The sequence below is a fragment of the Sminthopsis crassicaudata genome, chromosome 2 (assembly GCF_048593235.1).
Source record: "Sminthopsis crassicaudata isolate SCR6 chromosome 2, ASM4859323v1, whole genome shotgun sequence".
NCBI lineage: Eukaryota > Metazoa > Chordata > Mammalia > Dasyuromorphia > Dasyuridae > Sminthopsis > Sminthopsis crassicaudata.
In genome coordinates, this window is record NC_133618.1 from 451649456 (window position 1) to 451673363 (window position 23908).

At 35.5% G+C, this 23908-nt stretch overlaps 1 protein-coding gene across 2 annotated transcripts in view; it reads right to left on the reverse strand.

Annotated features, from left to right (window-relative positions):
- The window catches only part of TM9SF4 (transmembrane 9 superfamily member 4), a 57021-nt gene that overhangs the window by 29604 nt on the left and 3509 nt on the right, over nucleotides 1–23908 (reverse strand). For both annotated transcript variants that reach the window (XM_074292764.1, XM_074292765.1), the window contains exon 2: nucleotides 1653–1769. In XM_074292764.1, the coding sequence (XP_074148865.1) occupies nucleotides 1653–1769 (117 nt within the window). The remainder of the gene's footprint in view (nucleotides 1–1652; nucleotides 1770–23908) is intronic.

Genomic DNA, 23908 nt, shown 5'->3' on the forward strand with positions numbered 1-23908 from the left:
AGAGTCGATATAATATACTCCACTGGAAGCAGACTGTAACCCCTGAAATCTTAATATATGGTTCTATGAGTTGCTATAACAACCCCTCCCCCTCAAAATCCTCTGGTGGGCAACATTTAGGGGATGAAACTTCTTTGCATTTAGCCAAGCAAGTGCTTTTCCTTAGCTTTACATAATTTAATTCAATAATCATTTATTAAATGCTTTCTATATATCAGGCAACTTTTTAAGCATTGGTGATACAAAATGAAACAAACGATAGTTCCTGCTCTCAATCCAAACGGGGAGATAACAAACAAATTATATATAGGATAAACAGGAAATAATAGGAAAGCATTAAGAAGGATTGGGAACAGTAAAAAGTGAGATTTTAAGTGAGACTTAAAGGAAATGAGGGAGGTCAGTGGTAAGAATGAAGGAGGGTAAACATTCTAGACATCAGGGACAGTCAGAGAGAATGCATAGAGCCAAGAGATGTTCATGGAACAGCTAGAGAAGAAGTATCCCTGGAGCGAAGTGTACTTGTTGGGGAATAAGAATACCAGTTGGAAAGGTAGGAGGGGCTGAGTTATGAATAATTTTGAATGCCAAACAAAGCATTTTGCATTTGCTTCTGGAGGAAACAGGGAGCCACTGAATTTATTGAGTAGGAGGAATGACATGACTGGACTTGTGTTTTAGGAAAATTACTTTAGCAGCTGAATGGAGAATGGATTGGAGTAGGGAGACTTGAGGCAGGCAGAACCACAATATTGCAATTATCAAGGTGAAGGGGGTTAAGGGCATGCATTAGTGAGGTGGCAATGTTCAAGGAGAGAAGGGGATATATTCCAGAATTTGTAAAGGCAAAACTGACCAACCTTGGCAGTAACTTGGATATGGGAGGCAGGTAAGGAAGAGGAAGGGAGAGATACTGAGAATCCTGTATATCCTTTATATATATATATATAAAGAACTCATGCTATGGTGAGGGAGCACTTTTGTGGAGGGAACATTAGAATATCATGTACTTAATGAGTAAATGTACTTAATGAGAATACCAAGTTGTATTTTATCACATTGTCTAAGGACAATCTCTTTGACAACCTCTGAGGAATAGAGAAAGCAAATATTATTGTCCTTCAATTTACAGGTGGAATACCTGAGGCATACAGGAGGTAAGTACCTTGCTTTGACCAAGGTCATAAAGTGAGATGGAAGAACTAAGAATAAATCCAAGATCTCATCTTTATTCATTAGATAAAGCTACTCTCCTATAGTAACATTTTGGGACAAAACTGAAACAAAGAGGGAATTTAGATAGAAATACAGTAGCAGCAGCAGGAATCATTCTCACTTGTGACTAAACCATAGCATAAATAACCCTCCCTCCCCCAAACAAAACAAAACAAAAAAGCCCCCCAACATGAATTAAACTACACTAAAGAACTCCAGGCCTAGTAAGTGCCTTACCATCTAGATACATAAAGAGGTCAGGATAGCCATTTACCTGGTCCAAACACTAGAGAAATGAGAAGGCAGTCCAAAGTAAAGGCAAGTAGCACATCTAGCACCCTCCTCTCTTATCTAAGGATAAAGAATTCTTCTGTTAACCTAAAGATTCTCTCAGTCCCACCTGCTCTCTCTCTCTCTGTAAGCATAGATACACTTACCTTGATTTCTACAGGGTCATTCTGGTGGAAGTTGATTGGTGCAACACCAGGAACATAGAAGGAGTTTGTTCCACAAACAAGTGAAAGAAGTCCGAGGGCCCGTGGCAGCAACCAGCCCTGATAGGAAGAAGAAAAGTTAGGTTGCATGAAGCAGGAAGGAGCATAGGATTTTGCACTGAGGGGACCTTAGCCATCATTTAATCCATCTCTCACTGTGATGAGGAAACTGGGGGACAGAAACATTGTGATATGTTCAATATCATATATGTGATATGAAGCAAAGCTGGGACCAAACTCAAGTTTTGTAACTTTAAATCCAATATTCATCATGCTTGGATGGCTTGAGGAGGGACCATCATCCAATGGACAAATAAAGTCACCAAAATGAAACCTAAATCAATCCTTGCTACTAACAAAATATTTTTCTGTCGAAGACCAAATCATTTTATATTTGCTGTTTTCCAGTGTCTAAAAGGCATTTTTCTTCCCATGAAAAGGGTACCAAAATGCAAAATGAATGATAAGGCTAGAAATAGAAGCCAGATATCTCATCGTTCTTCCTCTTCTTGATCCAGTTGACCTAGTAGAAAAAGAACACTGAATAATGTCTTATTTTCCAGGAAGCTGTCTTCTTCAAATATTTTTAAATATTTGCAAACAAAACAAAACAAAACAAAAACCTCGAATCCCATCAGTCTGACAAAGTGTTTCTGCAATCATTTAAACAAATCAGAATTCATATATTCAGTTCAATCTGACCAACATTTATTAGTCATCTACTATATTGGAGAGATGAGGCAGAGTGAAAAGAAGAAAGAATAAGAAAAAGAATAAGGAATGTAGAAAAAGAATAAGGAAAGCCGCAGTCTTCTTTGGTAAATATGGACACAGAAGCTAGTGATGAGAACACTGGCAAGTGGCTTGAATTCTCATTAAGACTACAAATTAATTTCCCTAGCATATGGATTTTCTATCTGTCCGGCAACCAGTCTTTGTGGATTTAAATTCATGAACCTCTTTCCCCTCCTTGAAGTGTCCTATGGTACACATTACTTGTAAAATTAAATGTCTTCTGAGTAAAAAAAAAAAAAAAAAAAATTACAAATCTTTTTTTTTACAAATTACAAAGATGTTATCAACCTACATGGAGATAGTTTCCACAATGATAATGTACACCAATGAAATTATGGGTCCAGATTCTTCCCACCATTTCCCCAAAATAATGATACAAAGATGAAAAACAATATAATCCTTACTCTGAAGAAGCATCCTACTTTCTCTATAAAACTTGCTTAGATTCACTTTAAAAATGAATCCCGTTTCCCCTCACCCTGCCCCATCAGTCACAGAAATTCTATGGCTATTTTCCCTCATCACCAATAATAACTATGTCTTTTACCTTTAATAAGCACCTCCCTCTGGGTAAATATATGAATAATCTTCCATATGTACAAATCTGACCAAATTATTTCACAAAATACTCACATGGCTCTCTATATTCCTAGGCTTGACATTCCCACTGCAAAACAATCTGGTACCACTCTATATAGTCTGTTCTTGTAATATCATTTCCCTGATGTTTCAAGAAAACTGGATTTCTCAGGGTTTCTGCTAGAGGTCTTATTATGTTCTGTACTTCTACCAATAATTTACTACGACATAACATGATGAAACTGGGGCAAAGGGAAAAGGGGAGAAGAAAGCATTAAATTTGGAGGCAGAAGATCCACCTCTAATATTTATAAACTAAGTGACCTTAAGCAAGTGTCATATACCTTTTTCTAAGACTCAGTTAGCTCAACTATAAAAAAGTGATTAATAATAAGAATAGCCTCACAAGGTTGTGATGATGAAATATCCTTTCCCAGACTTCTCTCTTCATCTTGAGTCTAGGATTTTTAAGAAACAGCACCAATGTTCCTTTAGTCATGAAGCTTTTCCTAATCCTACCCATCCTACAACCCTTCAGGGAAAACATGATTTTTTCTTTCTTGGCCCTCATATAACAAACACTTTGCATCTTCATATTTTTATATTTTCTGAAGCACTTTGTCTGGATCTTTTCTTTATCCTTATCCCATTTTTATCTTGTAATATAATTTTTTGTATACTTTTCTCCTTCTATTAGGCTGTAAAATTCTTAAGGGCAAGGCTATATTGCTTTTTCCTTTTGTAACTCCAATGCCTATTACAAAGTAGTTACAAGGTAAATAGCCACTGAATTGACTGTGCTATTTCATATTACGTTATATGTGTCTCATTTTCCCTCTTAGACTATAAACTTCATGAAGGCAGGAAGAGCATCTTTAATCTTGGACAAATTACTTAACTTCTTTTGGAAGTTCCTATGTATAGTCTTTAAGGTCCCTTCCACTTCTAAATCCTATGACCTTCTATACTATATAAATCTCTACAGGTCAGAAATCAAGTACACTTAATTCAAAGGTGGGCACAAGTGCATAGGGCACTTAATAAAGATTTATCAGTAAGGATGGTGATGAAAGTATGCCTTGACATTAAAGAGAATAAATAAAGCTAATTAGAAGCCAATATAGTCCATTTTAACCCTGACTGACTACCAAACAGAGCCATTGCATTGACTTCATTGTTATAGGCCAGTGAAACTTGTACAGTATATCAATGCCATGCCAGAAAACTGTATTGCTTCTATTCAAATTGTGTTAGGAAGATTCTGAAGATTATCCGGCCAGATAATATAACTTTCTGAGATCCTTTCTTGAACTAAACTGCCAAGCATTCCAATTCTATTGCAGAGAGCACAACTCTGTTCGGCTGGTCACGTTGTTTGAATGCCAAATGTATGCTTATTAAAAAAAATTATTTTATGAAGTTACACACGGCAAGGACTGGAAAGGCATTCAGAAAAAGTGATACAAGGATACTCTCATGGTATCTCTTAAGAACTTTAGAATAGACTGTATGATAATGGAGACCCTGGCATAGGACCACAACATGCTATGCTCTCATCAGGGATGGAAACACAAGATATGCAAAGTTAGAGAAGAGACCCCAAATGTTCATATGGACTATTTGTGTCCAACCTGTACCAGCAGAGCATTCCAAGCTTGTATTAGTCTGATCAGCAACAGCAGACACACTTTAACTTGTGTCTAATATAGTAATATCATTTTGGTCCTCTTTGAGAATCAAGGGCAACCAAATACCAACTATACTTCATGTACCTACTGGGTGTGCGGTACCCTAATAAAACCTAATAAATATTTGTTGGATGATTAAAAACAAAAAAGTTAAGTATGAAACAAGAAAAAATTAAGAGTAAGAATCTATGAATATTATGGAATATTATTGTTCTGTAAGAAATGACCAACAGGATGATTTCAGAGAAGCTTGGAGAGATTTATATGAACTGATGCTGAGTGAAATGAACAGGACCAGGAGATCGTTGTATACTTCAACAACAATACTATATGATGATCAGTTCTGATGGACGAGGCCCTCTTCAACAATGAGATGAACCAAATCAGTTCCAATGGAGCAGTAATGCTGAACCAGCTACACTCAGCGAAAGAACTCTGGGAGATGATTATGAACCACTACATAGAATTCCCAATCCCTCTAATTTTGTCCGCCTGCCTGCATTTTAGATTTCCTTCACAGGCTAATTGTACACTATTTCAAAGTCTGATTCTTTTTGTACAGCAAAACAACTATAAATATAATATAATATATATAAATATATTGTATTTAATTTATATTCTAACTATTTAACATGTATTGGTCAACCTGCCATGGGGGGGGGGGGGGGGAGGAAGGAGGGAGAAAATTAGAACAAAAGGTTTGGCAATTGTCAATGTTGTAAAATTACCCATACATATATCTGGTAAATAAAAACTATTAAAAAAAAAAAGAGTAAGGATGACTTTTAGGATAACAGATACTTGAGTGGAATAAAAATAATAGGTAATATTATTACTATCTTCAAATATTTAAAGGATTATTATCAGGAAGAACATGGAAAAAGAATTTTCTATGGCCCTAGGGGCAGAATCAAGGAATTTAGGAATTGGAAGGATCCTTAAGATTATGTAATGCAACAATTCTCAGAAGAGTTCATCCTATTCACAATATTCCCAGTAAGGAATGGTCATCTAGGTTTTATTCCATCCTTGAATAGTTCAAATTGGTAGGAAGATTTCTTGTAAGACATTCCATCTCCTATCTCAGTGTCTGGCTAACCCTCCCCCACCTTTATATTTTAGGATCCATCATTTTCTTCAAAACTCCACTCAATGAATTTTCAGGAGGAAGGAGATATATGCAGAAATAATTATAGAACTAGAACAAAAGAAGTGTTATGGGGAGGTCAGAGAAGGCTAAAATGGATGCAGGGCAGGAATCATTTTAAGCTCAAGTCAGAGTTGTTAAAGGGATTTCCAAGATGAATAAAGAAGTCTCTGACTTTGAGGTGGTTGGAGTAGACAGAAAGATCAGATAAATTGGGGTGAAGATACAAGTTGTTGCCTACCAACTCAGAGAAGCCTCTCAGCTTTACTGGTTCAAGACTTTTGTCTATTCTTCACTCCTACCATCCCAGTCCCTGAGCCCCTGCTTGTCCTCTCTATCAGTGTTCTAATACAGCATTTTCCTAGATCACTGAATGAAGAATGGGAATATGGGCTTGAACTCCACCCTCCCTGTAACAGTTTCCAACACAACTATACCTACCCCTTCACCAATTATAATTCAACACTCCCCTGCTCCCCATCTCTTGCAATGTAAGAACAGGACATTGACTTCTCAGGGTAGCTATATCCTGTTATTCTAGCACCCACAGTAACAGTTGAATATGTGTCACTAGGAAAATCTCCCTCCTATTACCTTCCTTTCTTGTCCCTTCCACCACTGATCATTTCATGGCAATCGCAAGTACTCTGGGGGAGAATAAGACCACTTCTCCAATCCCTATTTTTGTTTTAGTTGGGTAGTGAGTCTTACAGCATATTTATACATATAATTTATAAATAAGTGTGCATATACTGAAGATATGTGCTCAAAAAAAACATTTTATCGATAGGGGTACACAATCAAAAGAATTTGGAGTCCACTGTTCTTATCTATTGTTTGGTAAATGAATCTGCCCATCGGATTTCTAGGTTATCTGAAGCAGGCCACTCTGCTTAAATGGTCTTTAAAGTCCTGACTTGTTATCTGAAAACTCCTCCAAGACCTTCTTTTCTCAGTTTCAAATGGCTAGAGATAAGCCACCATTTGTTCTGTTTAGCAGAATGAGGGACAATGGTGGAAGTTGCAGAAAAGCAGACAGGTTTGATATAAGAAAAAAGTTACTAACAATCTAGTTTATAGTAAAGTGCAAGGGACAATTATTGGAAGAGGTAGTGAGTTCTTTCCCAGTGGGTGGCCTTTAATCAAGAGCTAGATGAACACACACATTGTATAAGACATTCTTATTTGTCACAGTGTGGATAAGATGGCCTTCAAGACCCCTTCCAACTCTGACATTATGATACTCTGAGACTATCTGGAAGGCTCTCAGAGAAAGGAAGCATTTGCTTTGGGTTATATTGGTCTAAAGGGCAAAATTAGGATCAAAAGGTCCTGGTGACAAGGAGGCAGATTTAGACTCAATATTATGCAGAAACCTAATAAATACATGTACTACCATGTAGCGAGTAGTTTCTTTCAGAAAAGGATTGAAACTTGCTAACCATGACAAGTACCAAATAATCACCAAATAAATAAATAAAGCAGATAAATAACTGATGCTTATATGGAAGTTACTTCCAAATAAGCTGAGTCAAACCAATGACTTGTAAGATGAAAAATCAAAACTGGACTTTACCATCCCCTTAGGAATATCTTTATTAAAAAACTCATCATCTGGTAAGATAGCATCAGTCATGGTACTTACACCTGAGCACCCTTCTGATTGGAGGGGGAAACAAAGAACTCCCAAAATCTCCATTTAAAGAAGGCTCATAAGATTAAAGGAATAAGAGTAGGTAATGAAGAAATCAAACTGTCACTCTTTGCAAATGATATGATGGAATACTTAGAAAACCCAAGAGATTCTAATAAAAAGCTATTAGAAATAATTCAGAACTTTAGCAAAGTTGCAGGATACAAAATAAATCCACATAAATCCTCAACATTTTTATACATCACCAACAAAATGCAACAGCAAGAGATACAAAGAGAAATTCCATTCAAAACAACTGTCGAGAGCATAAAATATTTGAGAATCCATCTATCTACCAAAGAAAAGTCAGGAATTATATGAGCAAAATTACAAAACACTTGCCACAAAAATAAAGTCAGATTTAAATAATTGGAAAGACATTAAGTGCTCTTGGATAGGCCGAGCGAATATAATAAAGATGGCAATACTCCCCAAACTAATCTATTTATTTAGTGCTATACCAATCAGACTCCCAAGAAACTATTTCAATGACTTAGAAAAAATAACAACAAAATTCATATGGAAGAATAAAAGGTGGAGAATTTCAAGGGAGTTAATGAAAAAAAAAAAGTCAGATGAAGGTGGTCTAGGTGTACCTGATCTAAAGCTATATTATAAATTATCAGTCACCCAAACCATTTGGTATTGGCTAAGAAATAAACCAGTCGATTAGTGGAACAGATTAGGTATAAAGGACAAAAGAGGGTACAACTATAGCAATCTAGTGTTTGACAAACCAAAGATATCAACATTTGGGATAAAAATTCATTATTTGAAAAAAACTGTTGGGAAGACTGGAAATTAGCATGGCAGAAACTAGGCATGGACCCACACTTAACACCATATACCAAGATAAGATCAAAATGAGTCCATGATTTAGGCATAAAGAATGAGATCATAAATAGATTAGAGGAACAGAGAATAGTTTACCTCTCAGACCTGTGGAGGAGGAAGGAATTTATGACCAGAGGAGAACTAGAGATCATTATTGATCACAAAATAGAAGATTTTGATTACATCAAACTAAAACGTTTCTGTACAAACAAAACTAATGCAAACAAGATTAGAAGGGAAGTAAAGGTTCTGATAAAGGTCTCATTTCCAAAATATATAGAGAACTGACCCTAATTTATAAGAAACCAAACCATTCTCCAATTGATAAATGGTCAAATGATATGAACAGACAATTCTCAGATGATGAAATTGAAACTATATCCACTCATATGAAAGAGTGTTCCAAATCACTACTGATCAGAGAAATGCAAATTAAGACAACTCTGAGATACCACTACACACCTGTCAGATTGGCTAAGATGACAGGAACAAATAATGATGAATGTTGGAGGGGATGTGGGAAATCTGGGACACTGATACATTGTTGGTGGAGTTGTGAAAGAATCCAACCATTCTGGAGAGCAATTTGGAACTATGCCCAAAAAGTTATCAAACTGTGCATACCCTTTGATCCAGCAGTGCTACTACTGGGCTTATATCCCAAGGAAATACTAAAGAGGGGAAAGGGACCTGTGTGTGCCAAAATGTTTGTAGCAGCTCTTTTCGTAGTGGCTAAAAACTGGAAGATGAATGGATATCCATCAATTGGAGAATGGTTGGGTAAATTATGGTATATGAAGGTTATGGAATACTATTGCTCTGTAAGAAATGACCAGCAGGAGGAATACAGAGAGGCCTGGAGAGACTTACATTAACTGATGCTGAGTGAAATGAGCAGAACCAGAAGATCACTATACACTTCAACAACAATACTGTATGAGGACGTATTCTGATGGAAGTGGATATCTTCAACATAAAAAAGATCCAACTCACTTTCAGTTGATCAATGATGGACAGAAACAACTACACCCAGAGAAGGAACACTGGGAATTGAATGTAAACTGTTAGCACTACTCTCTATCTACCCAGGTTACTTATACCTTCGGAATCCAATACTTAACATCCAATAAAAAAATTGGATTTACACACATATATTGTATCTAAGTTATACTGTAACACATGTAAAATGTATGGGATTGCTTGTCATCTAGGAGAGGGAGTGGAAAATTTGGAAAAATGAATACAAGGGATAATGTTATAAAAAAAATTACTCATGCATATATACTGTCAAAAAATTTATAATTATAAAATTAATAAAAATAAATAAATCAAGAAGGCTCATAAGCCAGTTATCTCTTTATTTCCTATTCAGCTCCCCTCCTTCATGTTAGTCTCCATCATGACCCCTAGGTGAGAACCTTGAATCCCCCTTTCAGCTTTCTTTTGCTTGTCATTTTTCTTCATTAGATAGTAAGTTACTTGAAGTCAGGGACTGTCTTTTAGCATATGTAATCCCAAAGTTTAGGGCAGTGATTGACATATAGTAGATACTTAATAAATGTTTACTGACTGAACTGATTTATACAGGTAATACAAAAGTAATGGAAGGCATAAAAGTTAGAAAAATGTATGGTATGCAATTAAATCAACTCCAACCTGAGGAGCCTCCCCCACAAAATTAAACAATTGGAGGAAAGGATATAGACATTAACCATAAGAATTTATTTAAAAAAAAAAAGTTTAATCAATGAACAAGTTTAAGGAGATATTAGAGAAACAACTAAGTCATTCAAAGCGCCTGGAAGGAAATCAACAAGACAACCCCATCCCCAAAAGAAGAGCCATTAAAAAAACTTGTAATGTTTTGTATCAAGGATTCTAACTTAAGTCCTAAAAGTGGGGCAGAAGAAAGGAGAATTGCAAATACAAGATCTTATTGTGTTTACTATCTGATTACTAAAAAGCCTTTGATTTGATAAGAGTAAAAAGTTGTCTTAGAAATTCTCCTCTAATAAAGTGTCTCCTAAACATGTCAAAATCATAAAAAATACTCTGAAAGATGCAGTAAGAGATAATTTTGTTCAATGATGCTCTTAAATTAACATCAAGTGAGGAATAAAACAGGCAGGAAAAGGTATTCACCTTTGTCAAGGAGAATGCCCAGTATAGAATCCAAACGAGAGGATTCCTATAATAATGAGGTTCTCAAGAGAGTCTCTTTATAGATGACATTATGCTCATGTTGTCTTGCTCCAGAACATTACATAGCCTCTTAAATGAGATCCATGATATTCTAATATCACATAAAAACTTAAGAAAGCCTATTGCCTATGACTATCATGATACTTGGCTAGACAATGTATAGAATTCAGTTTTGAGTACTTATATCTAGAACAGTCACTACAAAAAACCTGGAAACAAAAGAAAGAACAAGCTGGATTGCCTCTGGGAAATTATCCAGTAATTTTCCAAACTTTTCCTACAAGGAAAAGTCCAAATTCCTTTAGTTTAAAAAAAAAAGAAACTATAGGGGCAGCTAGGTGGCGCAGTGGATAGAGCACCAGCCCTGAATTCAGGAGGACCTGAGTTCAAATCTGGTCTCAGACACTTAACACTTCCTAGCTGTGTGACCCTGGGCAAGTCACTTAACCCCAGCCTCAGGGAAAAAAAAAAAAAAAAGAAAGAAAGAAACTATAATTATACATAGCATTGAACCCTTCCTTGTAACAAAGGAAAACATTTAAGCAAAACAACTAATCCTCCATCAGAAAGTAGAGAAAGAATTCTTTATCTGCAGTACATCTATCAGGGGAAGGTATTCTTTATCACTTCTTCAGGACTGAGATTACTTCTTACAATTCAAGTACAATAGCTTATTTAGTACTGTCACTGAAATTATCAGTTATTATTAGGTACATAGTTTTCTAGGTTTTGCTTTCTTTACTGTGCATTATTTCATACAAGAGTCTTCCTATTTTTATCTGAATTTCTCGTATTTCTTATGTTGTAATACCTTTAATATATTTCAACCATTTGCCAATTGGTGTACATCATTTTTTTTTTTTTTTTTTTGCTACCCAAAAGAAAATGATCACTATTTTGTTCTATTTGGGACCTTTTTGTCATTTACCTTTTTGAAACATATGCTGGGTCAAAGAGTATAGACAATTTAGTCTACCTTCTTGTATTATCTAAAAATTTTCTCAAAATAGCTAGATCAGTTCACAACTCCATCAATAGCTTATTATTATGTTTGTTTTCCCATAGTCATGCTACCCTTGGTTGTTTCCATTTTAAAAAATCAACTTCAATCTAATTCAGTTTCAATTGATGGACAGAATCAGCTATACCCAGAGAAGGAACACTGGGAAATTAGTGCAAATCTCTTTTCTTTCTTCTCCTCAATGAATATATACATACATACATACATATATATATAACATATATTTATTAAAAGAAAAGACTAACAATCAGTATATTAAAATCAGTCAACATATCAAAAAAAATTTCTATAGTCAAAGTCTCCTGCCTCTGCAAGAATTGGAGAGAAGCCTGTGCTGTCTCTTCTTTAGAGTTAGGCTGGATCATTATAATTTTAAGTCATCTAGTTTTGTTTTGGCTTTATTTGGTCTTTCTTGCCATCAATACTGTTGTAGTCACTGTAAATATTGCTTTCTTAAATATGCCAAATTTGATTTTCATCAGGTCACATGTCTTCCAATACTTTAATCTATTCCATATATATATATATATATATAATTTTCTACAAAGGAGTAATTGAACATGTATTAAACATTTACTATGTATGGAGCATTGTGCTAAATGCTGGGGATATAAACACAAGCCGGTAAAGCAGTCTCTGCCCTCAAAAACCCCTACATTTTAATGGGAGAAGACCACACATAAAGGGAACTAGCAAGGTGGGATACTCATGGCAGCATGGTTTGTAAATAGTTAAGAAATGACATGGAGATCTAGCTCCAAGAAGATAAAGTGAGAGCTTATCCATCAGAGTTTAGGGTGGGTCTGGTATCAGAGTCTAAGATTCCAATGGGAGAGGGATGAGGAGGTTGAGGACAGTAGCTGGGGTACAAGTAACACTGGAACATTCATTTATTACAATTTTGTCCAGCCATTTCCTCATCAATGAGAATCTACTTTGTTTCCAGCTCTTTGCTACCAGTGATGGCTACAGCTATTATGTTGTATTTGAAGCCTTTCTTTCTGCCAGTGACTTCTTTGGGGAAGGCTCATCTTTTTAACCCTAGTATTTTTCCAGTGATAAATGGCTGTGAGTAATAGAATGCTATGGTGTCTAAAAAACTGAAGTTGAAGATCATGTAAAGGGAAATAGATGGTATTAAAAGGCTACATGCATCACAAGAGACTACATGGGATAAGTATAAAGGATACCATCAAAAGAATGTATGATCAGAAAAAAAAAGGATGGGCCCATCACATAGAAGGAATGTGGGACAACCAAAAGACAGCCTCCATTGGTATATTTAAGTATTGTAGAGATTGTCAGGAAGATCCCCCCACCCCCCAATTAAGGTATGGAAGAAGATCACACAGAATAGACAAGACAGACAGGCATGGACGTATTGCCAACTGCATTGTTGAAGGGAATATCCACATTAGAGAGATCACATCTCCATTGGAATATTTAAATATAAGACAGAACTTCCTAATTATTTTTAGAGCCACCTTACCATAGCAAGTGCACTACTAGTGGAAGTGTTCAAGAAGAAGGTTTGATGATTATCTCTTCTGGAAATTGTAAAAGGGATTCCTGTAGTGGATGAAAGACTAGGGGACTTCAGAGGTTCCTTCCAACTCTGAGATTCTATGATTACCCTAAAAACAGGGTACAGCTAACACATTTTCTCTCCCCCTACTTTGATGCAAGAGCTAAATGCTCACTTCCAAGCAGGATGTGACAAAGGATGTATGACTCTATAAGCTCCCAGTTATACATTATGGCCCATTTCCCCCAGAAAGTAGGAAATCTTATCTTTCTAGGTTTCCTCATAAAACTATTTTCATATAAGCTCTGGTAAGAAATACAAGGTCAAGAGAATAGATAGCACTGACAATACTTTAAAAAAAATACTAAAGTATTTTTCAAAGACTAAAGGGACTATTCAAAGAAAATATCAACTTTACTGATAAGGAATTCCTGTCAGTACCTTTTGCAATAAAAGTGTGCCACTATTAATAGATTGTCCATATAGTGGAAATACTGCATTCAACAACATTTGTTAAGGAACCTATTCAATGCTTTGTGGTGAGGAAGAAGAAAAGAGCAAGGCAGAGCTGTAAGGCCAGGAGTCTTTTCATTGCATCATGCTGTCTTATCATCATGTCCTATGCCTTCAATTCTGTAAGCTAAACCTCTCCAATTATATGGTATTTTCTCCAACCTTTCACTGTTCTGGTCACCCTCTTCAGGGCACCCTCTAGCTTATCAATGTCCTGGCTAAAATGTGGATCTTAGAACAGAACATCAGATTACAACTCTATCACCTCTACAGTCAATTACCCTGACATGCACTGGAGTTTTCTCAGTAGCAATAACAAAGTAGTTGATAAATATTTTTTTAAATTTAATGATAATTTCATTTTTTAAAAAGGATATATAAAGCAAGGAAGAAGAACTAAAAACTGGCTATTTCCTAAGAAATGAGCGGAACCTTGAGAAGAAGTGACTTAACTCACTGTTAAGATAAAAAAGGAAAAAGCTGGAAGTAGAATAACATGCATTCTAGATATTAGGAATAAAAAAAGATATTAGGAATAAATAAAAAAAATCTTATTGTCTAAGATTTCATAGGGAATGTGGCCTAAAAAGAAGCAATCTGATGAGATAAATGGGAAATGTACGAAAGTATAGATTTTAAGAAGATATAGTAATAATCAATCATTTATCACAAGTATCATAAAAAAAATAAGAATTGAGAGAAACAAGGGAAGACATATATGTAATGATACAAATTAAAGAAAGCAGGACTAAGAGAGCAAAATAAAAATGAAAATAACAATGTAAATAATAACAGAAACAATACTGGTCTTAAGGAACTAATAGGAAAACACACCTTATGAAAGAAGAACTAGAGATATGAAATTCAATATGCACAATTAACATACATTTGCTGTTGACTGGCTTTATGCCTAGCACAGTGTTTTAAAATAACTATCTTGGACATATAATTCTAACCAAATATCCATAGCAACTCTATGAATGTAATGTAATATTACTGCAATATAAGAGATGAAGATGAAGAATTCAAAGAAATATAAGAAGTCTGTAGTGAAATGATTCAGAATGAAATAACAAACCTAGAAAAAACTATAAACTATAACCATAATAAAGTAAATGGAAAAAACAAAACTAATTTGTTATTATAATGAACAATCTGGTCCAAGAAAAGAGATGCACCCATCCTCTTGGAGAGGAAAAGGGAGAAAAAGAGCCAGATAATGTTACTCACTTTGTTACAAGAGAAGCTTCACTGGGCAGAAGGAGAGAAGGACAGCCCAGCCACAAATTACTGATCAAGTGCTAGGAGATCAACTGTAAAGGAAATCCTCAATGAGAAATCTCTTCATCAATGCAGATAACAACTATTCTTTATTTTTTGTGTTATAGAGTTGCTTGGGGTATTAAGAAGTTAAGTGTCTACCTCGGAGTAACAAATATCAATCAACAAGCAATTATTAAGAATCTACTAGGAATAAGGTACTGATAGAGATCCTAGAGTTTATAACTAGGGAAAACAAACACGTGCAATCTGAAGACATATAAATAAATACAAAACATATATAAAGTACACACAAGAGAGTTGTGGGTGTGGGGTGGGGAACACTAGCAGCTGAGATTATCTGGGGAAGATTTCATGTGACTCGAGGTGGGTTCTGAGCTGAAGGAGAGAAGAGTTGAGGGTTATTCTAAAGTAGCAAGCTTAGGTAACTAGGAGGATAGTGGTATCCTCAATGGAAAGAGGGAAATTGGGTTTTGAGGGGGGAAATAATGAATTGTTTTGGATGTTTGGATGTTTCAGATGCCTACGGGACATCCCATGGGAAGTTTATATGGTGACATAATATGATAATAATATGGTGACAAAGGAATACAGCTCAAAAATGAGGTAAGGCCTGGATAGATGGACTTTGGATTCTTCACGGAGATGATAAATGAAACCAGAGGAAACAATGAAATTACCAAAGAAAAGAGATGGAGAAGGGCCCACAAGGACAGGATCTTGGATAAAATTACAGTTAAGGATTAGGATATGAGAAGATGCTGATTCAGCAAAGGAGACAAGGAGTAGTAATGCAATTCAGAGGAAGATAAAGAAAGAAAATGTCATGAAAACGCAGAGAGGAGAGAGTATCCAGAAAGGGAAGGTGGTCAACAGTGTTAAATTTTGTAGTGAAGTTATAAAATTGAGCCTGGTGGTCTTCAGATCATGATAGTTTCTCCTTAAGGGAAGGTGTAAATTTATAGAATATACTCATGGAAAAATATTTTTTGAGAGTTAGCACAACTGTGTTCCCCAAATAATATTATGTCTACCAGCAGTTTTTCTTCCTGGTAACATAGCCCCCAAATAATATTTTGCTCTGACCCTGCTATGCAAATCTGCCTGTGGTTAGCCCATGGGTTTTTCCTTAGACAAAAACTGGGTATCCAGAAGAGAACTTAGCCCATTGACAACTTCATCTACACTGTTGGAATATGGCAATACAAAAACCAAGAGTCAAAGGTACTGTTATGCCAGAGGGCTGTCACAAAAAAAGAAGTCAAAAAGGAAGACTGAGAAAAGGTCATTGAATTTGAAATTATGAAAATTTTGGTGCCTTTCAAGAGGTCAACTTCAGCTGAATGATGAAATCAGACATTAGACTGAAAGGGGTTGAAAAAGAAGTAAAAAGAGAAGAATGGAGGAGGAAAACTTTTTCTAGTGGTTTCGTTTAAAAGGGAAGAGGGATATAGAATAATGGCTTAAGGAGATAATGAGTTTTTAGGAAGGAAGGGCTTTTTAAAAATGAGGAAACTGGGGCATGCTTATAAACAGCAAGAAAGAAAACAGTAGATAGAGAATGAACTTCAGAAGAAAGGGTAAATGACTGAGATGATTGTAGGGGTAATCTGTTGAGGAATTATCAAGGCGATGGGATCAGCAGTCCAAGTAGAGGGATTGGCCTTGGTGAGAAAAGAGACCTTTTTTTTTTTTCCCCATCAGAAAACAGAGATTATCAAACAGAGGCATCCGATGTGAACTCAATAGTTTTTCCAAACTGTAAAGCTAATTATTACTCCATGCCATTTTTTAAATAATAAAATCATATACAGCATTTAACAGCAAACATGAGGTGTCATTATTACATTACTACAGTGATCAAGATAAAAGGGGAAATAATTTTGCCTTTGGAAAGGCACAAGTCTGGGCCCATTCCTTTGATAGGATCATCAGGATAATTCTCAGAGAGTCTGACTTTTCATCAGTGAGAATCTGGTTTATCTATCTACATGATAGATAAACCAGACAAATACAACTCTTGCTTCTTGGAGAAGTTTTTTTTTTTTTTTTTTTTTTTTTTTTTTTTTTTAAATCAACAAAGGAAAAGAATACTGAATTTGAAGTCAAGAGATCCCATATGTTCAAACTTCAATCCTGCAACTTCCTAACTGTAGGCTCTTAACAAGTCAAATAATTTCATAGGGTCTTATTTCCCTATTCTTAAACTAAGGAACTACATAATTCCTAAGGTCTTTTCTAGATTTAAGTCTCATGTTCCTAATGACCTTCATAATGGTTCCAAAACTTAGTTTCAGTTTGAGAAATTGGAGTGACAAGTACTTCTACTAGGTCCAACCCTTACTACCCAAGGAAAGGGATTTTAAGAGATGTGAAGGAACAAGATTCAGGATTTTATTTTTTTTTGCCAGATTTCTTTCTAAATGCTGAGGTGATGGCATTCTGTTTCAAGGTAGGGGCAACTTAAGAGTTTGCATGGAATGTAATCTAATGCACCATCTTAGACTTCAAGATGACCTAGAAAGTTGGAAAACATAAGAGGCCCAATAACTAAGGTCTCCTTCCTCAAAGGTACTCTTCTTAGGGTTAAAATGTGCATGAAAACCTAACCTTGTGGAAGAAACAGTGCTGGAAGGGACTTAAAAACTATCTAGCCCAATGTTTTTTCTCACAACTACCACCCTCCACATTATTTTCCAAATGAGAAAACTGATATATTGAAAAGGCAGTTGTTTACTCAAGCATTGCCTTCTCAATGAAAGGAAAGGGAAGAGGAGAAAACAAGACAGAATTAGGAACTCAAAATTTAAAAAAAAAAAGTTTTAATCACTTTTATAATTGGGGGGGAAATAAAATAAGAGTACATAGCCCATGTAAAATAAAATTAAAATTAAAATGCTACTCACCTCCTAACAGAGAGGTGATAGACTCAACATGCAGAGTTAGACTTTTTTTTTTTGGACTTGGCCAATGAGGAAATGTTTTGCTTGATTGTATATAATTGTAATAAAGGTTTTGTTTTTCTTGCTTTCTTAATGAGGGGGTAGAGGGAAGATGAAAGGAAAAGAATGTCAACTTGAATATAAACAAAAATGAATTTTAAAAAATTAAAATGAAGCACAAAATAATTGTATAAGGATCAAAATGTTTTCCCTTCCCCATCCTAATACTCCTGTCCCAGACTGGAATATATGAATAAATAAATATTAAATAAATAAGTTCTACTGAAGCAAATTAGAGGCCTGAAGATGAAATATTAATTCATGTCATAATATCTAAGTTACAAGAGATGTGAAAGGCCCAATCTTTTACCCTTTTAAGAAATTTCCTTTATGAAATATATAAGACATTCAACAACTTCTCTGCTTGAATACTTCCAATGATAGAAAGATCATTTAGTAAGATAACCCATTTGATTACAGAATCTCATAGAATATAAAAAAGCTGGAAAGGAATCTCAAGAAATCATCTAATCCCATTTTCTATTATAAAGAAAGTGAGATTAAGGAAAAGTAACATGCCCAGAGTTACAAAGCTAAAGCTAGTATTAAGCAAAATTAAATTCCTCTGGTCTATGGATCTTTCCATTGAGCCATACCCACTTCTTGCCAAAAGCTAACCTTCCCTTCCTTTTCCTTTTCAATACAAAAATTATATTGAAGCATTTTGATATCGCTTACTGTCTAGTACCAGTCTGGTCCCTGGGAGATCCAAGGAATATATGTAAAATGATGACATGAGACTAGATGCCCCTAAGCTCCCTTCCAAGTCTACACATCCCTCTTTGGAAAGAATTGCTTTTTTCCCCATATCTATTTTCCAAATCCCCACACTAATTGTTTCTTGTGGGAAAAGCAGCTAAAATTATCATCTCTCTCCTCAAGATCATAACAACATGTGCTTCTTCATACTAGTCTCTTTAGAATCACTCTACAACTTGCCACCTTAGAGCCCAGAAAATCAGCCTCAACTCAAGCTAGCTAGCAAGAGACAAAAGGCTTTGGGGAGAAGGTCATAAGAAGTTAATGACAGCAATTACCTAATCAATTAAAGCCTCCAGAGAATGGAGACACAGATGAATGACAGCAAAAATACACTTAGCAAGAAGACTTTGTAGAATAAAAGAAATCATGAAGAAAAAAACAAAAGCAAAACAACAAAATTCACCATGAGAAATTTGAATAGATCTGAGGGAAACAATAGGCAACATAAAAGACAAAAACTATTTTGGAGAAGCACAAGAAATATACAATATAGTGAAGGGTCCCTTTTATATAGAATTTAGAAGACAACAGACTATAAAGAGTCGTTTGATGAGGTGATTCAGACCTATTCTAATAGACTTGTGATGGAGAAAGCTATCTGCATCCAGAAAGAGGACTATGGGGACTAGGTGTGGATCACAACATAGCATTTTCACTTTTTTTGGTTGTTGTTTGCTTGCTTTTTGTTTTCTCTTTTTTTCTCTCTTTTAATGTTGAAAACTATCCTAAGCATATTTTTTGAAAATAAAAAACCAAAAATAATCAACAACTTAAAATAATAAATTACATGGCAAAAAAGAAAAGAGTTGATTGCAGAAAATGTGTAACTGGAGTAAGACTAGAACACAGTACAAACCTTCCTAACTAAAATCACAGGCTCCTTTAACAGCAGAGCTCAAAGGAACCTGAAACTTTATCTGAACCAATGATATCATGTAACAGAGATGAAAATTGAAGCCCCAAGGGAAGAAATGACTTGCCCGAGGTCATACAACTAATTAGTGGCATAGCCAGAGCAAATTCTACTATCTCAAGATCTTCCTGAAGTTCCCCAAGGAGGAGGAAGGCAGTTGAAGCCTCCAGTTCAATAACCAGGATCCGTAAAAGGAGCCCAGCTGCCTGCTGGCTTCTTCCAGATCTCTCTTGTTGGCTAGATGGGAAATCTCGACTCTCCTTTTTGAAGCAGGCTTGGAATTCAATTATAGCCCATATTGTAGTGCATATATGTTTTTTAAAAGTCCTACTGGCTACATTTAGCAAGATCCCTGAATCCCAAAGGTTTTTCAAATTTATGTTTGTCTCATTATGCAGTAAGTATTAACAGGGAGGAAGGAATTAACAGGAAATAGGAAGGAAGGAAGTATTAACAAAGTAATGAAGATTAACAGAATAATGCAAGGTCAGTATATGAGATTGGGTAAGGAATCGTGGTGAATACTGAGAAGTGACTGAAAAATTAATATTCTTTATGTAATGAAATTAACATGTAAATAGTTACCAAGTGAATTTTATTAGCTAACATTTAATATTAAGTTTTTAATAAACATTGAATAAAAGATTATTAGAATAGAAGTTCCAAGCGTCACTGGTCCACATCTGGAAAAAAGTGGTTTAAGCAAATGGTTCATGGATCAAAGTAGATTTGTTGATGGGTGGTTTCTATCATTCAAAAGAAGCCAAATGGCTCTAGGTTCATCTAGTGTCTTCCCACCCTCCCAGATCAAAACTCTGAAAGGGAAGCACCATGACCATCTGCATTCTCCTGCCTGTTAGTTAAATGCTAGATCAAAGGAAAACTTTTGCAAAGGTTGTAAAAGAAAAACCAGGTGAAGGAGGAAAGCAAGTAGCAACTCAATGTTATTTCCATTCTTCCTAGAGTGTCCTCTATAAATGGACTGAAAGAAGATAAGATAAAAAAGTTTTGCTATTTAAGGAGAAATCACCACCTGTCCTAGTGTTTCATGTGTATACACATGGAAGAGAATGAGGCAATCAGTTAAGTGTTCTTATAGTCCAGTGATGATTGCAGAATAGAGTACCTGGCTGAACATAGACTGAGGGAGTAAATAAATACACAGTGATACAACTAATAATTAACATGTCAGGAGAAAAAAAGATAAATCTTTATTGAAAACCACAAGGGCATTGAGAATGAAAGGAATCAGAACAATTTTCGCCTTTAAGCTTCATGGAGAAGCAACCTTTAACATTGCAGCTCCCTACACAGAATCATGGAATGCCATAAAACTAGAACCATCCCCACATCACCCTCTCTCATTTACAAATGGAGAAAACTGAGGTCCAATGATAGAAAGAGACTTGTCCAAAGTATTGTGGCTAATTGGTGACTGGGTCAAGAATGGTCCACTGGCACACTGCTCCTTTTAATGCAGCAACATTTCGCATAAAGTTCCCAAGACTGATTCACAAATGCTTTTTTGGCCATGGATAAGATAAGTAAAATGCCTTTTCTTTGTGATGCTGAGCATCATTACAGCCTCCTTAGTTCTCTTAGTTGAGATCTTTTAGTCATTTAAGTAGGACCAAAACTAAACATTAAAGACAGGGTGACCAAATATATCTAAAAGGGAAGAAATTGGGGCTTTATTCTTTAAAGTGAGTCTTAAAGTCTCCTGAGGTAGCAAAACTAAAACATCATTACATGAAAATTCCCCAAGTTTACTAAAATATCACCAACAGTAGCTGTCTCCACTAAACAGTAAGGCATGCTCCTTCTTCATGTTACATTGCTGGCTAATTTAACTCTTGATCCTGAAACTTTACAGTAATGACTCAAACTCAGGTTTAAAAGACATTTGGAAAACCAAAGAGAATGTATGGAATTATAGTTAGCCCTGGTGCAACAGTGGAAAAGGTAGCACCCAAACATTGATTCATTTTATCCTAACACAGATGTGGTTGATGGCAGTCCAGAAAGGGGAAGAGAAAAGGCAAACAATATAAAAAGGAAAGACAAGAAACAAACAAAAAGTATAGGGCAATATGTGCATAGGAGAAGATGGAAGGAAAAAGCAGAAAAAAAAAAAAGCCAAAAAAAACCACTTTGAGAACTTTTAGACAAGCACTTAATAACCTTAACTTTTCAAAACATCCAGCTCCCACGACCATGAGGCTACACAGTCACTTGCTTAGTTTCTGTTTGGTTGTCTTATAACCAAGTCTTGCCACAGGAATCTAAAAACTGAAAGGCAAGTTACATCTTACTAGGTTGTGAAATCTGTATGTCAAAGGTGGAGTCCAGCTCCCCTATTACAGACTGAATCAGCTATCCATTCTAGTCAATCTGTGACCAAAATTTGTATATTACACACATCTTTTCTAACAAGTTAGTTTTTCAACTCTCACTATTAGACCTAACATGAAATCTCCTTCACAACATCCTTTATAAATTGTCTTATATTTTAGTTCCTAAAAAGTTCAAGTGATTATGTACAAAATACACAACATACTGAGCTCAGAATGCGCTTGTTTAATATAATATACACCTTATTTCCTTGTGGAATCCCTGACAGTGAATCACAGCAGAAAGTTTTGTTTTTTTTTTATGGTAATTTACTATTCCTTAAGAAGAAAAAAAAAAACCAACAACAACCAAAAACTCCCCACCTCTGAAAAGAATATTCTACCATTACCAAATACGGTCAATACAGCTTTACTGAACATCTTTACTACAGCAGGAACTGGTCTAATTTCCCATTACTATCTTATTCCACAGATTTCCTATGTCAAAAAAAAAAAAAAAAAAGGAAAGAGGAGGAGGGAAATGGGTTTCTATGCACTCTTGTTACTATAAACATATTTTCAATTAATAAATCAAAATGATCAATAAGTATTAAGTACCTATGTTCAAACAATTTCAATTAAGAAATGTCTAATATTTCCAGAAAAACTATGAAATAATTACTGAGGTACTTAAATTCCTTTCCAGGCAATTATTTCGCTTTAAACTGAAAGGTTTAGTCATCTGTCCATTAATAAGGAAAGTAAGTCCACAACAATGTATCACTCCTGGAGAAGAGAAAACCAACACCCAGGGATATTCTTCTTTGATGAGTGACAAATGTCACTTACTTGCTATAGGCTTTGTTTCTGTAAATGTCCACGGAATGAAATTAACAGGTATCACTCCAGAAGAAATTCCTGTTGAATGACACTTATTATGGACCAAGTAATTTTTATTTTAACAGCTTCTGGAAGAGGAAGTTATGTGTGAGGGTGGAATGTTACTGTTCTCTTCCTATTTAGTAAAAGCAGTTCACATTTATAAAGTGCTTTACAAACCAAAAAGCACTTACTTCACGGTTCTTTTGTGATGAATAAAATGGTGGAAGCATTATCCCCCATTTTACAAATAAGGAAACAGACTCTTAGAGGAATAAAGTGGCTTACAGAATTATATAGACATAGTTATAGATATAGTTATAGTATAGTTCTACTGGAACAGAACTAAGGGATCAACAAGGACCTTATCTGCAACCACTTCCCATGGGTGGACCCTGGCTCCTCTTCTTTCTTTACTCCAATTTCCTGTACTCTAAACTTCATGGATCACATTAGAATGTGAACTACTCAGGGATGGTTTTCTTTGTACTTGTATCTCCAACACTCGTCAGTTGATTGAGGTGATCCTGACATCTCTTCAATGCAATGCTGTGTATCTTTGTAGAGAAGGAGAGTGCTTACAGAACATTTCTACCTGGGTGTCCTACTGGCACCACAATTCAACAGAGCCAAAATCAAATTTCATTATCTTTCCTCCCATACCTATTCCCTCTTCTGACTTTACCACTTCTGTCTGTAACACAACCATTGATTCCTCCATATTACTATATGAGGGACAGTTAGGTGGTGCACTAAAGTCATGGGCCTCAGGAAGACGAGTTCAACTTTGACTTCACATACTATGTTACCCTAGGCATGTCACTTATCTTGTTTGCCTCAGTTTCCTCAACAATAAATGGGGATTCACAGGGTTCTTGTGAGGATCAAATAAGATAATTGTAAGAATAGTTTTTACTCTTCAAAATACAAGCAAAAAGTTTTCAACATTCATCCTTGTAAAATTTTGTGTTCCAAATTTTTCTCCCTTCTTCTCTCCCTCCCCTAGCAAGTAATCCAATATGGTTTACATATGTG